This window comes from Copidosoma floridanum, unplaced genomic scaffold (genome assembly GCF_036245765.1).
Source record: "Copidosoma floridanum isolate Cflo_tuat_1 unplaced genomic scaffold, Cflo_Japanese_pri ptg000001l, whole genome shotgun sequence".
Lineage (NCBI taxonomy): Eukaryota > Metazoa > Arthropoda > Insecta > Hymenoptera > Encyrtidae > Copidosoma > Copidosoma floridanum.
Window position 1 is genome coordinate 20,736,431 of NW_028321878.1, and position 16,989 is coordinate 20,753,419.

General features: G+C 34.9%; 1 protein-coding gene across 1 annotated transcript in view; it reads right to left on the minus strand.

Moving 5' to 3' along the window:
- Gr10 (gustatory receptor 10) overlaps positions 1–16,989 on the minus strand; it is a 249,541-nt gene that overhangs the window by 12,595 nt on the left and 219,957 nt on the right. The window contains exons 6-8 of the mRNA XM_089591413.1: positions 6,291–6,394; positions 5,422–5,545; positions 4,274–4,455 (exon numbers count right to left, since the gene is read on the minus strand). Of these exons, the coding sequence (XP_089447539.1) occupies positions 4,274–4,455; positions 5,422–5,545; positions 6,291–6,394 (410 nt within the window). The remainder of the gene's footprint in view (positions 1–4,273; positions 4,456–5,421; positions 5,546–6,290; positions 6,395–16,989) is intronic.

Consider the following 16,989-nt stretch of genomic DNA (forward strand, 5'->3'; position numbering starts at 1 on the left):
CTAGTGTATATATATATATCTCTTTATGGGGTAGGATTTTGTAATTCGGGAGGTACAAAATATTTTTTTTTTTATAAGGTAAGAGGGTGTGGCTCCGATACGTGGAAGTTCTAAAGAACAGGAAAAAGACGAAAAGTATTACTTGTTTTGATGATTTTAAAATTTAAGTTAAACTTCCCCGATTCCTATATCTTGATTGATAAGCTGGGACAACTCTTGTCAGCTTCCTTTTTTCTCCTTAGATTTTTTATTGGCAAGTTTTAGGTTAAGTAAATTTACAACTAGGTTTGAATTTTTTTTCATACGTTTTGTGTTACAAGTAGACATGTTTAAGCTTGTTAAGATAAACAATTATAGTCCTACTATGCCTCAAATTTAGTTTTGCTATTCTATCCTCTATTAATTTGATTTTCCTGGTATTACTCCGTATATTAGTCATCGAACTTTCCTAGCTTGGATTCCTTTTATAAAAATATTATGTCCCCTACATTGAAGAATTTAATGTTTAGTTTTTGATTATAATGAACCTTTAATCTTTCTTTTGCATTTATTAGCTTCTCGTGAGCGGTATTTCGTGTACAGTTCAGCTTGTTTATTAACTCATCAAGGTGTATGGTATATGTTTTGTTGTCATTTCACCTTCAAACTTGGTACGGAGCTGTGCCTTATGTCCAATTTTCCATTTCCCTTCAAAGTTTTTTGTTTGATAAGGTTAAGTTCAGAACCTGTATCGATAAGGAAATTTAGTAAATCAGGTCCGAATTATGAGTTTTGTATTGAAATTAAAGGTAAGTCTAATTTTTGTGCTCGGCCGATGGCAACAATGGCTAGATTTAGGGCGTATTTTACTGGGTTGATAATGGGTTCGCTGCCACGCTCACTCGTTAGATAAGACTCTGTGGAGGTGAAAAGATTTTTCGAAGTTTGGTAAAAAAATGGTTGAGGTTTAGAAATTTTTTATAAATGATTTGATGGCAGGTATCCTCAATAACCTAAGCTTTAATAGTTTGCATGAAGAGACTCTTTTTCTCAGACTTAACATATGTTTCGAGGGCTTGACATTTTTGTATTTTTCTTTTGAGTCTTCAATTGGTACACTTGAAGCACTGTGATTGCTCTGAGGTCAGCCAGTGTTCTAAGAGTTATTAATTAAATCTTTAACATAATTTCAGATGAAATTAACATGGATCGATAAAACTGGATCACTCACCTGATGAAGACGACATTATAGAACAATTACAATCTTACTTGCAGATAGTCGTTCATGAGCTGTTTCTCCTAAGTGGATACACAATAAAAATTTTTTTACTGCGAAGCCACTGGTGCCAAAGGTTTTGGAGGCATAATCTGATAGATTGGTGATATCCTCTTTGTAGACGGACTGTCCTATTTGATTCCAACCTCATCCAAGATAACTCTTCCAACTAAGAATACGTTGATTTTGATAAAAGTTCTTCTACATTTTGTAGGTGACCTCCAGGTATCAGACTGTGACCTGGAAATGTTCACTTGGCAACGCATAAAACTTATCACTTAGGAGTTTATTGGTTTCTTAAAGGTGATCTTCAGGTGTCTTTTGCTTCTTGAGGTCCAAAATATTACCACGGGCTAGCACGTTATGCAAGGCACTTCAAATATTTCCACCTCCTGAGGATGACTTTTGGGTATCCTTCGCTCATCCTATCCTTTTCGTCAATAATTCATTTATATTATTTTTTTCTCAAAATCATTTTTGTTGCGCATACGCATTTTTTTGAAATCATAGATTGTTTCCCTGACAAGAACGCACAGGAAAAATCTGAGTGCTCTGACCGGAAATTAAACTAACGATCCTTTGAACGGTGTTGTTTTCGAAGCTAGCATGCTAACCATCACTGAGCCAACTACCACTCTCTGTAAAGAAGCTCGGTGCTTTTGAACTAGTAGTGCCACCTCATTATTGAATTTGAACTATATTAGTAGCGATAATGCACTTAGAGAGATGCGTTTAGACTCTAAATCATCTTATATTTATGTTAATTACTGTAAACTTTAGAGTGATTGACATGAATATAACATGGTCATCCATTCTGTCAGCAGATAAAAATCTGATAGAAGGAGACTCTCGCGGTGAAGGTAGAAAAAGAGGGAGGGCCGATTTGGCCGGCTTTTGGCCCAATATACTTTCATTTTTTTTTCGATTTTTTCACCAATTTTGGATGTTTTGACCTGCAAATGACCTTCCAATGACTTTGAACCTGACGTGGTAGAGGTCAATGTATAAAAGATTCATAATCAGCAACCCCAAAAACTATAATATACCATAAATCACGTCAGAATACATGTTTGACAGTGTCAAATCTCTCGAAAATACCATTCGCGAGTAATGGTGTGTTCAATTCCAAGGGGTGGGGGTGGGGGTAACTGGGAAGTGGGGGATGGTCCGTTTAAAGTGGAATCAATTTCGAATATCTTTATAAGATACTACCATGATTTTTTATATTTTTTTGGCCCAAAAGTATATTGGGCCACAAACCAGCCAAATCGGCCCTTCCCCTTTACGTAGTGTTGATACTAAATATTTTCTTACAATCAAAATTTCTACCAATGAATTTGCACAAAACTCTCTCAAGATCTTCATCTGAATATTTAATTCTATATACATACTTGTCTGAGCTATTTTTTAATTAATTTAAATTACAATACTAATTTTTAACTATAACATTGTATTTTTAAAAACTTTTTAGTAAATAGATGTCAGAGTAAGTTATTTTTTTAAATTATAAAATAACAATATGAACAATAATAAAATTTCATGGACCGAGACACTGGTTTTCTGGTTTTCAGTTAAAATAATTATGCTCTATTTTTGAAACATTTCATAGAGCTACGCAGCTAAACTTTTTGTTGGTTGAATTCGAGGTTGAATTTCAAATCAGAGCCCGATGATTGGTGTCCGTTTACCGTACATGGTTGATTGTTGATGTATTAGAAATTTTATCGGCATGAAAAGGAAGTGAAACACAAAACAGTTAAGAAAAAATCAAACTTTGTTCTAAAACTTTAAATAGAAAAAAAGTTCTGTTTACACGCAGCAATAAAAGTAGGAAAACAAATGTTTTAAAAAATAATTGAATAAAATAGTAAGGTGTGTTTCAACAATTTTTCAACCAATTGCAATAAAATTTTTTCATAATGTAAAACCTGTTTAAATATCTTTGTTGACAAAGAAATGTATGTACTTTTTAACTGTAATACTAATAATGAGAAAATAAGTTTTTTTTAGATCTATATAAGCAACACGTTAATAAGATTCACAGACATAACTAATTAAAAATGAAGTTTAATATAATTAAAAAAAAAGTCATAAAGATTATACACTCAGCAATTCGTGCCATCATATGCACCCCCCCCCCTCCCGAGAAGAAACACACAGAGAAACAAACGTTTTTATTAATGATGTATTAGTATCTGGAACACTGTAAAAATACTTCTGGCATATTTTTGAAAAAAATTTCTGTGGAAAATAAGTATTGTTACGATTTGTGTAACGACATTTAAGGGGGTTTGAGCAGTAAAGTCAGCCTCACAAGTTAAGTTTGGATTAAACATTATTGTACTTTAACGTTGTTCTTCATGAATCGTATGAGCTATTCTATATCGTACAGTAGAAGATTACTAATAAGTGAGAAAATAAAAAATTAATCCTTCAAAATTGAATTTACACGCCATGTTTTATTTCTCGCCTGCTGTATGTAGATATACCAATGGTATTTTATTCAAACTTTCAATCAAAGTATTTTTCTAACCATAATAGCAGGCTTTCTCAAATTGAAATATGTTATTATTGTTATTTACAATAACACACTAGTTTTTTGAAAGATTTGTAAAAACATTTTTCAAGTTATTGATAAATATCTAAGTTTCGCGACAACATTCTCAGAAGGGCCTATAGATGTATAAAATCCTAAGTTTGCTATTTTTTTCTCAAAAACTGTGACTCTGTGATTCCTGAAATTTTAATATGTTGTGAACATAATAAAAGCGAATACATTACAATTTCTTAGAGATTGTCGTAAGAAATTTGTTTTTCGCTCTCACCCCCTTGATACAAGTATGATTATGTTTATTCGTAATGCTCTTTCGTAATGCTTAGATCGTTTATAATTTCATTTGGCAATAAATAAAAAATTATTTGCTTTAAACAAGAATATTCGAGACCTTTAGTTGAAATCCTTCAATCTCATTATTTCACATTATTAGGTATAACAGAAAAATCGACGTTAATACTTACTTTTCGATGACGTGTGGATCCATCAGCTCGGTGACTATGTAAAATATTATGAAATAGAATTTCTTTGATACTTTTTCGAAAGTTGCGTGTCATAAAACAATAAACAGTTGGATTTATTGCGCTGTTAGCATGTCCGAGAAACAAGCAGTAGGACAACAAATTAAAAATCGAATCCTTTCGGTCTGAAATTATAAATATACATTTATAATAAGTAGAAAATCTACTTTTTTGTGAATTATTTTACGCATTAAAAAAAAAGTAATATTGTAAAATCAACTATATAAAATGGTTGTTCTCGATTCTGAAAGAAGTGTAAACATTTTTTTCATAGTAACTATCGTACTCAATTGCTTCGAAAATGCAAAGATGAGAATTGTTTTTACTAAACCAAACTAAAAATATACATTGTGAACATTTCTAAATAACTTCAACTTTTTGTGACTCAAAGATTATTATTAATAACTTGGAGCGGCAAAAATCGGACAGTGTTGCTTACAGATGCTACAATTATACTCGGAAATAAAAATTTTTTTTGCTACAATACAAAATAAAAATGATGCTTTTAGGATAATAGTATATAAAAGAAAAAAAACTACTATGCGTAAGCAGCATAACAATATGTAACTTTAGTTCAATTATGTTTGTTATTCTTGATGCTTAAATACATAAATTCTAAAAAATATGTTTTTGTATGTAGCGCATATTTTCAATAACGTAATACATTATCTTTAGAAATACTATAACATATTTTTTCTAAAATATATGTAGCAAGAAAGAAATAAGAAATGTGTTTTGTATAAATAAAATTGAATAAGTAGACCAAAATGTTATTACCGTAAAATTACACTTTTAATAGTATATGAAATAGTATTATTCATTTCATGACTGTGATAAAGATGGTATAAATATTTTTTTCTCTCACATATTTATGTCCATTAACGTTCATGCTTTAAAATAATCTCATCTTATATTTTGTCCTAGAACGTCATAAAAACCTAAAAACTCTCTCAAAAGAAGATAGTTGGAATACTACTACCCATTCATCGCAACCAAAAGAACCACCGCAAATAAAAAACTAAGTTCGGATTGCTACATTTAAGAAATAAAAATAACGCAGAAGACTATATTTACAGACAAAATATACTTACCAACAATTTGGAAGTCGATAAGTAGTCTTACAACGTTGTATGGTAACCAACAGAGAGCAAAAAGTCCGGCCAGTAATAATAATATCCATGCTACTCTCCGTCTTTCTCGAACTAATCTAAACCCCTTGAAAGAAACGACGTAAAACAATTAATTTCAATCACAAAACACTTAAAGTTGTTTAATAAAATGTATTCCAACAATTTTCATTTGATTATGCAATATGTGTATGCTGTATTATCATAGACACTTTATATTTGCTCATGAAAATAAAAAGTCTTAATTATTAAATAGTACCAAAGAGAAATTTTCTATTAACATTATAAGTTATATGAAAATTTAATTTTGATCCCAAAATACGCGATTTTTAACGATGGAATTTAATATAATATATGTGTTTGCTGATTTTCAGATTTTCAGAGCACTATCACATTTCATACCCATATGTAAAAATAGTGTTTAAATGAGTCCTAAGAGACTACTTTTGTTTAAAACTTACAAACAGTCTACGAGTTTATTAACGCACTCATTTTTTTTTTAGCCCATTGATTTACTTGTACACTTACGTGTCTATTTACTTACCTACTCACCTACTTGTCTATTTACATGGGGTTATACCAATTTTGGTCGAATAATATAATACCAAATTTCTGTTTTACTAGTTTTCGTACCTGATTGCGCATTTCTCCAAGGCAAGCACCAAGGACTCTTTCTGCGTGCCCTGGTTGGATGCGCACCAGGTGAGAACTATATTTTTTCTAATGAGGGTGCAGTAAACATTCAAAAGTTAAAATAAACGCCTAAAGTAGGGTAAGTACTTTTGATGCTACAAATTTTACTTAAAAAAATTACGTTATATCTCATTAATTACCTGTTGAGAGCTTGCACTCCCTGCCGTACTGTCAGAATCAAAGGGAGGTTTCCTTGCACAAAGAGTTCGACCCATCATGGAGTAAGCTAAAATTACTATAAAACCTGTAATATTAATTTAACTTGTTTCAATATCATAGTACGAAATTTCTTAAGAAATGGTATATTATAATAACAAAAAATATCCAGTCTAAATATGTATTTATACATTGAGTAATCATTAATTTTTCATCATTTTTACCCATATCTTTATGGAAAATGTAAGAACATTTTAATTAATTAATTATTGGACACAAAAGTTTGATAAAAGTACTGTAAAGAATAAAACAAAAGTAAATTTTTTCAACCTTTTTATAGTATAGTAATGAAAAAAAGTTTTTTTTTTTAATTTGGACAATGTATAACTATGCCAATTATTTATATAACTACAAAAAGAAATGTATCCTACTGAAACACAACTGATTCTACACAGTATGTATAACTTTATATGGTGTAAGATTTATCTGGATTAAAAAAAAAAGATGAATGACAGTGAGAATATTATTTTAAGCTTATAAAATGAATAAGAATCATATTGTCGATAAATATGCATGATAACTGCAAAAAATACAAAGCCTTTGATGTTTCAAAATAACAAGTACAACATAACGTTCCCACTAAAAACTTGTTAAGAAGGGGTCATCGCCATACTAAATATAATGTGTACATCTTTATCCCAGTAGACAAGCTCTCACTGCGTTTGTGTATACGCAAATAAATAAATCTACATTTTAATTGAAGTGTTTGATAAAAGTGGGGAAAAAAGGCTAACGTCTATTGAAAACACTGGGTGCCATATAAGTTGCAGGTTGCAGGTCGAACAAATTTTTTTAAATTTTTAACCATAATCTTATCTTCCTAATATATAAAGCAGAAGCGCTAAAACCGTTGTAATCACTAACCGCGAAAACTACTGAACCGATTTCGTTGAAATTTTCCACCGTGATTCATGATACTTCCTAGATGGTTTTAGCATAGTTTTTATCTTAAAAAATTTAATAACAATAGCAATAAATGAGCTCAAAGTTTTGCAAAAATATGCCAGCTTTTCTCTTTAGTTCAGTAAAATCCGCTAGGTGGCGTCGACATAAAATCGAAGCTACCTGCAACATAATTAAATAAGGGTGGTTATAATAGGCTGGAGCGTCTCCATAGTGTTGTAGTCGAGTTTCGGCAACTCAACGGGCTGCATAGAGAATGTTTATGATAGTCTTGCAGCTGGGTATCCCGGTTACGGACGACACTCTTCTCTAAGGGGGAAGGCACCTAGGTGTCCATGTACCCTAAAACTCGATGAGTACGATCAAAAAAAAAAACGAATTCCAACCGATGCCATCTCTGCCACAATTCCAGGAGACATATGTAGCCAGAGCACAATCTGGTTCAACTCATCAGAGTTGTGAGGGAGTCTCACCATCCCACCTGGTGCAGTTAGAGAATTTGTGGCTACAAATGTAAGCAAGGAAAAACAGCTCTGAGCCCTGAGAGGCATGGGGCAGCCACAACGGATACCATCTTGGTCGTTGCGTCCCGAATGCGCTTACCCACATGTTCCCGTCTAACGATGAGCGGTTGGTTAACCGGGGAACGACCCGAGACGAGATATTCTTTGGTCAGCAGCGTACCTCCCTCTATCACAGTCTCCGTATATCGAGACTCCCAGGGTAAGAATCAAGCAACCGTAGCCAGCTCTTCATCATCAGGAATAAGAATAGCCTGGAAGTTTCACCACTGGAGCTTTTTAGGGCCATTATAAGTATTTACGTTCCCTACTTAACCATCAATTTCATCGGTTCTTTTTAGCATCCACCTAAGTGTAAACTACCTTGCCAACAAATACATTTTTATTACCATTTCCGGAAGCGATTTGTCGACTAAAAGACTATATTAACTAAAGACGGGCACTATTAAACCAAGTCAGCCATTCACTAGCAGACGTCACTTGCGGAGTTGTTCTTCGCAAGGCTGGAAAACCCGGTAACCGACGACCCTATATTACCCTCTCGACTCTAAGAATTCAACCAGGAATCACTGATCCTCTCCAAAGTCTGCGTTGGGCAAACCTATAACAGCTATGTAGGAAAAAAAACTTGAGCCAACGGGACAGCCTCCACTGGACAAGTATCACTAACCAATCTCCCCATCTAAGATCACCAAAACAACTGAATCTGCAACTAAAAAAGGTGCTTAAGACACCAACGTCTTCGAAGTTATACCGGGAGACGTTGGGAAAGAGCACTACAACTAGCCTCAAAGCTTCGGACTTCGTCATTTTTCTCTCAATCAGTCTGGGTTTCAGCAGCAAGCCAGAGAAGATCACCCTGAGGTATCCAGGCAGTCACAATTGCTGTTAACTGCAGTCAAGAAAGAGTTAACTTAAAAAGCTCACCGGTCTCTTTTAGGGCCATCGGACGTCGAACTACCTTGCCAACAAATATATTAGAACTTAACAGAGTTGACAGAAAACAGCTTTTAGGGGTCACAAAAATTTCAAGCATGCTAAAAGTCGCAAGAGGGTGAATTGAAAGAAAAACTTCAAGTGTATCTAATAATTACAATTTTACTTAGGCGTCAAGAAACTGACGCAGAAAATTTATCGAGATTGAAACAGCAGCGTCAAAATCGTCAACTAAAGAGTCCATTACGTGAGAGATCAGCTTTTCATTGTACCCTCATGGCAATCTCTGAAATCTTTAAAGATCCTACTTTAGATTTTTTAATAAGTAGAAAATGTATTTGTGTTTTTGTGGCAATTATAATAAAGGGTTTAAGGTCCAGGACTTTGTTGCTCTGGTAATAAAGTTGTGAGGTATGAGAAAACAAATTTTTTTTTAATATAAATTTTTTAGGGGTTTAAAATCTTAACAGCTTTAAAAAATAGCCCTTTTCGTGAATTACACAGGAGAAACTAAATCAACAACTTCTTATAGCCATCGATTATTTTATGGCATAAATTTTCAGTATAATTATTTTTTTGAATCTTTTCACCTTATTATTTGACCAAATAAACTATATGGATTCCGAAAAAATATGTTTTTAATAAGAAAGATTTTTGTTCTGAGATGTATCGGGAATATGTGTAAAATTTTCTAACTAAAAATGTTTCACATTACATGTCAACACACTACGGTGTTTTATTTAGTAAGTCTCGGGCGAAGCCGAGACGGGGGGCTGCTAGTAATATATAAAGCAAAGTCGCTAAAACTGTTGTAATCACTAACCGCAAAAAGGACTGAACCGATTTTGCTGAAATTTTGCACACTGATTCATGATACTTCCTAGATGGTTTTAGTATAGTTTTTATCTTAAAAAATTTAATAACAATAGCAATAAATAAGCTCAAAGTTTTGCAAAAATACGCCAGCTTTTCACTTTAGTTCAGTAATATCCGCTAGGTGGCGTCGACATAAAATCGAAGCTACCTGCAACATAATTAAATAAGTGTGGTTTTAATACGCCAGAGCGTCTTGATAGTGATGTAGTCGAGCTTCGGCAGTTCAACGAGCTGTATAGAGAATGCTGATGATAGTCTTGCAGCTGGGTATCCCAGTTACGGACGACACTCTTCTCGAAGGGGTAAGGGACCTAGTTGTCCATTCACCCTGATTCTCGACGAGTGCGATAAAAAAAAAAAAATTAATTCTAACCGTTGCCGTCTCTGCCACAATAACAGGAGACGTATCTAGCCTGAACGCAATCTGCACCAACTCTTCAGAGTTGTGTGGCAGTCCCACCATTCCACCTGATGCAGTTAGAGAATTTGTGGCTACAAATGTAAGCAAGGGAAGACAGCTCTGAGAGGCACGGGCAGCCACAACAGCTACCTTCTTGGTCGTTGCATCCCCAACGCGCTTACGCACATATTTCCGTCTAACGATGAGCGGTTGGTTATCCGGGGAACGAGCCGAGACGAGATATTCTTTGGTCAGCGACGTACCTACCTCCATCACAGTCTCCGTACATCGAGACTCCCAGGGTAAGAATCAAGCAACCCGTAGCCAGCTCCTTATCATCAGGAATAATAATAGAGAATAGCCTGGAAGTTTCACCACTGGTGCTTTTTAGGGTCATTATAAGTATTTACGTTCCTTACTTAACCATCAATTTCATCGGTTCTTTTTAGGATCTACCTAAGTGTAAACTACCTTGCCAACAAATATATTTTTACTACCATTTCCGGAAACGATTCGTCGACTAAACGACTATATTAACTTAAGACGGGCACTATTAAACCAAGTCAGCCATTCACTAGCAAACGTCACCTGCAGAGTTGTTCTTCGCAAGGCTAGAAAACGGGTGACCGACGACCCTGTACTATTCTCTCGACTCTAAGCATTCAACCAGGAATCACTGATCCTCTCCAAGGTCAGCGTTGGGCAAACCTATAACAGCTATGAAGGAAAAAAAACTTGAGCCAACGGGACAGCCTCCACTGGACAAGTATCACTAACCAATCTCTTTAGACACCAACGTCTTCGACGTTATACCGGGAGACATTGGGAAAGAGCACTACAACTAGCCCCAAAGCTTTGGACTTTGTAATTTTTCTCCCAATCAGTCTGGGTCTTCAACAGCAAGCCAGAGAAGATCACCCTGAGGTATCCAGGCAGTCACAATTACTGTTAACTGCAGTCAAGAAAGAGTTAACTTAAGAAGCTCACCGGTCTTTTTTAGGGCCATCAAACGTCGAACTACCTTGCCAACAAATATATTAGAACTTAACAGAGTTGATAGAAAACAGCTGTTAGGGGTCACAAAAATTTCAAGCATGCTAAAAGTCGCAAGAGGGTGAATTGAAAGAAAAACTTCAAGTGTATCTAATAATTACAATTTTACTTAGGCGTCAAGAAACTGACGCAGAAAATTTATCGAGATTGAAACAGCAGCGTCAAAATCGTCAACTAAAGAGTCCATTACGTGAGAGATCAGCTTTTCATTGTACCCTCATGGCAATCTCTGAAATCTTTAAAGATCCTACTTTAGATTTTTTAATAAGTAGAAAATGTATTTGTGTTTTTGTGGCAATTATAATGAAGGGTTTAAGGTCCAGGACTTTGTTGCTCTGGTAATAAAGTTGTGAGGTATGAGAAAACAAATTTTTTTTTAATATAAATTTTTTAGGGGTTCAATATCTTAACAGCTTTAAAAAATAGCCCTTTTCGTGAATTACACAGAAGAAACTAAATCAACAACTTCTTATGGCCACTGATTAATTTATGGCATAAAGAACGCACGGTACTTTTTAGCATAACTATTTTTTTGAATTTTCACACCTTATTATTTGACCAAATAATCTATATGGATTCAAAAAAAATATGTTTTTAATAAGAAGATTTTTGTTCTGAGATGTATCAGGAATATGTGTAAAATTTGTAACTAAAAATGTTTCACATTACATGTCAACACACTACGGTGTTTTATTTAGTAAGTCTCGGGTGAAGCCGAGACGGGGGGCTGCTAGTTTTTTATATTTGGTATTTGAATCTCACAAATTTGCGTATAGAATTTAAAATAAGGTTAACTTTTGTCTTAGGGTTGGCTTATGTCTATTTCTATGTCTTTGTGGTTAGCCTTGTGTCACCTAATGTGACAACAGTTTGCCATATTAAATCTGTTTTTTTTTTGTGTTTTTTAAATCTGTATACATAAGAACTAATGATTCGAGGAATCGTTGATTCTTACTGCTCCTACGGTACGGTACGCATTACACCGCAGAACCAGGCACTGTTTCCCTTACTCTCAGATGGCACGGTAGCATTACATCATACTGACAAGAAGCTCCACAGAGTGTGGGATACATCGAAAAAACCACAGTGGTACCTGCGAAAAAGTGACGGAGTGAGGTCTGTAGCCCAAGCCTTCCTGTCAGAAGGCAAGCGCTCTATAGATTATATTATATGGTATACCACTTAAGCCACTGGGAGATATGGTAGGTTAAAATGCAGTCTGCAGACTGGCAGACTAAGCTTTTTGGCGTAACAATTTAAATTCGTTATTTTATCTGATTATCCACCGTAACAATGTTTAAGCGATTTAGATCACGAGATAAACAATAGTAGGTAGCAAACAACATAAATTCGAGAAGTAAATGTAGCCTTAAACGTCCTCTGAATTATAGATTTATTGTTTACTATTAACAATGTCTAACCTTACTTTATCTTACGTAAAAAATTTAGTTTTGGTTTTAATTAAAAAAAACAAAACAAAAAAAACAACTGTGAAGTCATTAGAACAAGATAAAAAAGCTGTATATAATATATCTATATTTAATTTGAAAGAAATCACATTAAAAAGAAAAGTGCAAAAGAGTTTGGGTACCTACAGTATTTAAGAAAGTTAAATAAATTTTTCAAGGAGCCAGCGATAACTTGTAACTTGGTCAATACTCTTCGGTTACAGATACATAAGGATTTAAAAATTTCTTCATGAAGTCCCTAAATATTTTTGATAAGCTTTTGTGCCACCAATAGTTTTAGAAGGTCTGGTCACAGATCTCATAAAAATGACCGCATGGCTCAAAACAACGATCAAAGCAGCATTTAACTTATAATATAACAAACAGAGTCTGAAAGTATTCACATAGAATATAAGAGATTTTTTAAACTTGCAAACAGCACTACAACAAGCTGAATTAAGCTTCTACACTTTTTCATTAAAAAAAAGTAAGCTAAAACACCTAGTGCTGAAAGGCCTACCAAACATCCCTGACTGAGAGGTTAAGGAGAATGTAAAAAGTCAAGAATTCAAAGTCACAAGGATAACAAGACTTCGACAAAAACAGATATTCAACGGAAGAGAGAATGAAAATAATCAAAACAACAGCACTGACGAAACCCAAGTAATCCATTCTACGTGCTGACTTTCGACAAAGACGTCAATACAGGTAACGTAAAAAATGAAGTATGTCCAATAAGATTAAATAAGATGGAAAAGGTACAAGAATTCCAAAAAATTGATGTAGTGTTACAATTTCCAACAGTATGGACATGGTTCAAACAACTGAAACCGAAAATCAAGATCAAGTGTAACGAAACACATACAACAAAGCAGTGTAAGAAATCAGCTGACCAAAAACCCTTCTGTGTCAAAGTAAAGGCGAACACAGAGCAAGCGGGTCACAGTGCAAAGACTATAAAAAGCAACTCCTGCTTTTGGAAAACAAAAGTCAGACTCCTCAGAACTAAGCCTTCAAACAGAATTAAATCCCCATGGACCAAGACTACGACAAAATTTTTCCTATCCCTAGCTAGATGCCAAAAGGAGATAGAAATGTTAAACAGCACAACGTTTAAAAAAAAAACCAAGAAAAATAATGTAAATCAACTAGTCGAATACCTGAACAATAATGCGTACGTACTCTCAATTGAAAAATGAAATATGAAACAACTAGCGGCCCCCAGTCTTGGCTTCGCCCGAGACTTATTTAATGGAATACCGTAGTGTGTTGACATTTAATGTGAAACATTTTCAGTTAGAAATTTTACATCTATTCCCGACACTTCTCAAAATAAAAATCTTATTAAAAACATATTTTTCCATAATCCGTACAATTTATTTGGTCGAATAATAAGTTGTAAAGAGTGAAAAAATATATTTCTTTTGAAAAGTACGGTGCGTTTCTTATGCCGTAAAATAATCATTGGCCCTAAAAGGCTGTTAATTTACAGTTTCTCCCGTATAATTAACGAAAAAGGATATTTTTTAAGCCTGTAAAAATTTGAAACTCAAAAAAAAATATACTTGAAATAAAATTTGACGTCCGATGGCCCTCTAAAAAGGGCCGGTGAGCTTCTTGAGTAAACTCTTTCTTGACTGAAGTTTCCAGTAAACGTAAATGCCTCTATACCTCAGAGTGATCATCTCTGGCAAGTTACTGTAGCACCAGACTTATTAGAAAAAAAACTACAACGTCTGAGGCGTTGAAGCTAGTTGTAGAGCTTTTTCCCAATGTCTTCTGGTATAACGTTGAAGACGTTGGTGTCTAAAGCACCTTTTTTTGCAGACTCAGTTGTTTTGGTGATCTAAGATGGAGCGATTGGTTCGTAATGCTTGCCCGTTGGCTCATGTTTTTTTTCCCTTCATAGCTGTTAGGCTCGCCCAGTGCAGACTTCGGAGAGGATCAGTGATTACTGGTTGAATGCTTAGAGTCGAGAGCATATAAGGGTCGTTGGTCACCGCGGTTACCAGCCTTGCGAAGAACAACTCCGATCGTGACGACTGCCAGTGAATGACTGACTTAGTTTAATAGTGGCCATCTTTAGTTAACATAATCTTTTAGTCGACGAATCGCTTCCAGAAATGATAGTAAAAATGTATTTGTTGGCAAAGTAGTTCAAACGTAGGTGGCCCTTAAAGAACCGATGCGATTGATAGTTAAGTAGGGAACTTAAATATTTATAATGACCCTGAAAAGGGCCAGTGTTGAAACTTTCAGCTATTTCTTATTATTATTCTTCATGATGAATAGCTGGCTGCAGGTAGTTTTTGACTCTTACCCTTGAAGTCTCTGTGTACGGAGACCGTGATGGAGGGAGGTACGCCGCTGACCAAAGAATATCTCGTCTTCAGGTCGTTCCCCGGGTAATGGTGGAACGGCCACATAACTCAGAAGTTTGGGTCAGCTTGTGCTCCGTCTAGACACATCTCTTGGTATTCCGCCGGGGATGTTATCGGTTAGAATAATTTTTTATTGGTGGCACTCATTAATCCTGGGGATTCAGGGTGGAAGTAGACCTAGGTCAGTTGCCCATTGGAGAAGAGTGTCGTCGGGAACCGGGATACCTAGCTGCATGACTATCATCCTCATTCTCGATGCAGCTCGGTGAACTGCCGGTTAACGACTGCAGAACTTATCGAGACGCTCTGGCCTATTATAACCTCACTTATTTAATTTTATTGCAAGTAGCTTTAATTTTATGTAAACGCCACCTAGTCGACCCTACTGAACTTAAATGAAAAGCTGGCGTATTTTTGCCAAACTTTGAGCTATTTCATTGCTATTGTTATTTAATTTTTTAAAATAAAAACTATACTAAAACCATCTAGGAAGTGTCAAGAATCGGTTAGCAAAATTTCAGCAAAATCGGTTTCATAGTTTTTGTGGTTAGCGATTACAACGGTTTTAGCGACTTTGCTTTATATATCAGTAAGATGTAGATTTAAGGAAGTTGGGTTGCAATTCACCTAACGATGAAAATACTTTTTTTAAATACATAATGTAAAGAAACTTTGCGTGGATGTGGTCACCAAATTTGAGCACAATCGCGTCTACAGATTTCGAGAAAAAAATTCATGAAGTGACCCTTTTTCGTCGTCTTTAACATGGGCTCAAATGTAAGTTATCAAAAAAGTTGTAAAAAAAATACCTTTGACTCTTGACACAGTGATGAGAATGTTTTGAAAAACTGATGTGTTATTTATGACAACTTCATTTGTATACTTGCGAAGTTTCAATAAAATCGCGTTTGCAGTTATGGAGATATTTGCACAAACGTAAACAAATTTGTTTCCTGCTTGTTTGCTTCATTCATGTGACGAGTACACTGTTTGCTTTCAGCTCGAGTTATTACGTGGCACGATAGCTTTTCACAAAATCACTTCTAGAAGCTGTTCTACTCAAAATTATGATCTCAAACTTGGTATAAGCCCTAATGAGACCTTATACTTTAATGATATACCATTAAAACCTCTAATTTCGAAAATTTATAGCACACTTTTATTAAAAGAAGATCAGATTGACTATACCGTTTACTCCTTATTTTTTATCTCTCATAGAAAAAGTATTTAGGCTATTTGATTAATAGCATAAGAAACGAGATACCTTCAAGAAGATTCTGTAATTTTTTAGAAGTATTTTATTTAAACGTTAACGAGTACTGGCGAGTCGAACACAAATGCATTTTCCGTAATCGAAAGGGCGGATGTTATTAGGATAGGTTAGTACAGTAGACTTTAGCACGGTGCCTTATGAACATATACGTACTCCCCTTCACCTCCCCGCGGGAGCAACCCAACTCCCTTTAATACTCAAATATACACTAACGAAGATATCGACTAAGCAGTTGGAAACTTAACCAAAATAATGCATGCAAATCAAACATATCCAAAGAAAACATATATTTAAGATCCAATTGTATTAACGACGAAGTTTAAAAAATGACTTACACTGAGAAACAAACTTAGAAAAATATACCAAAGAACTGGAGATAGAAATCTGATTGAACTTAGAAATTACTTAAGAGACTTAGTAAAAAGAAAGATTCGAGAAAATAATAATGAAATATGGATTGAGATCCTTGACTCTATTGTGAATTGTTTAACAACCGAGAGAATCAGGCATCAAGTACACTGGCTACGGTTTCATCTCAACTATTGCGAATCACTGCCCAGTCACTCACCAGCCACTCACCATACCTGCTACAGCGGTAGCGTCAGAATCTAACAGAAGCACTGCCTCATCACACCTAGGGTCTCCAAAAAAGGGTGATTAACGTTGGTTGATCTTGACATCCGATTCGACACCCACGAAGGTAATTCATGCCACCCCCAACTCCCCCTTACTGTTCAAAGCTATCCACCTTAACAGGCCGGTCTTAACAGCATTTATAGTTTATGGAATAGACAACGTTATAGAAAATTAAAACTTGAAGTACAATTTGCTA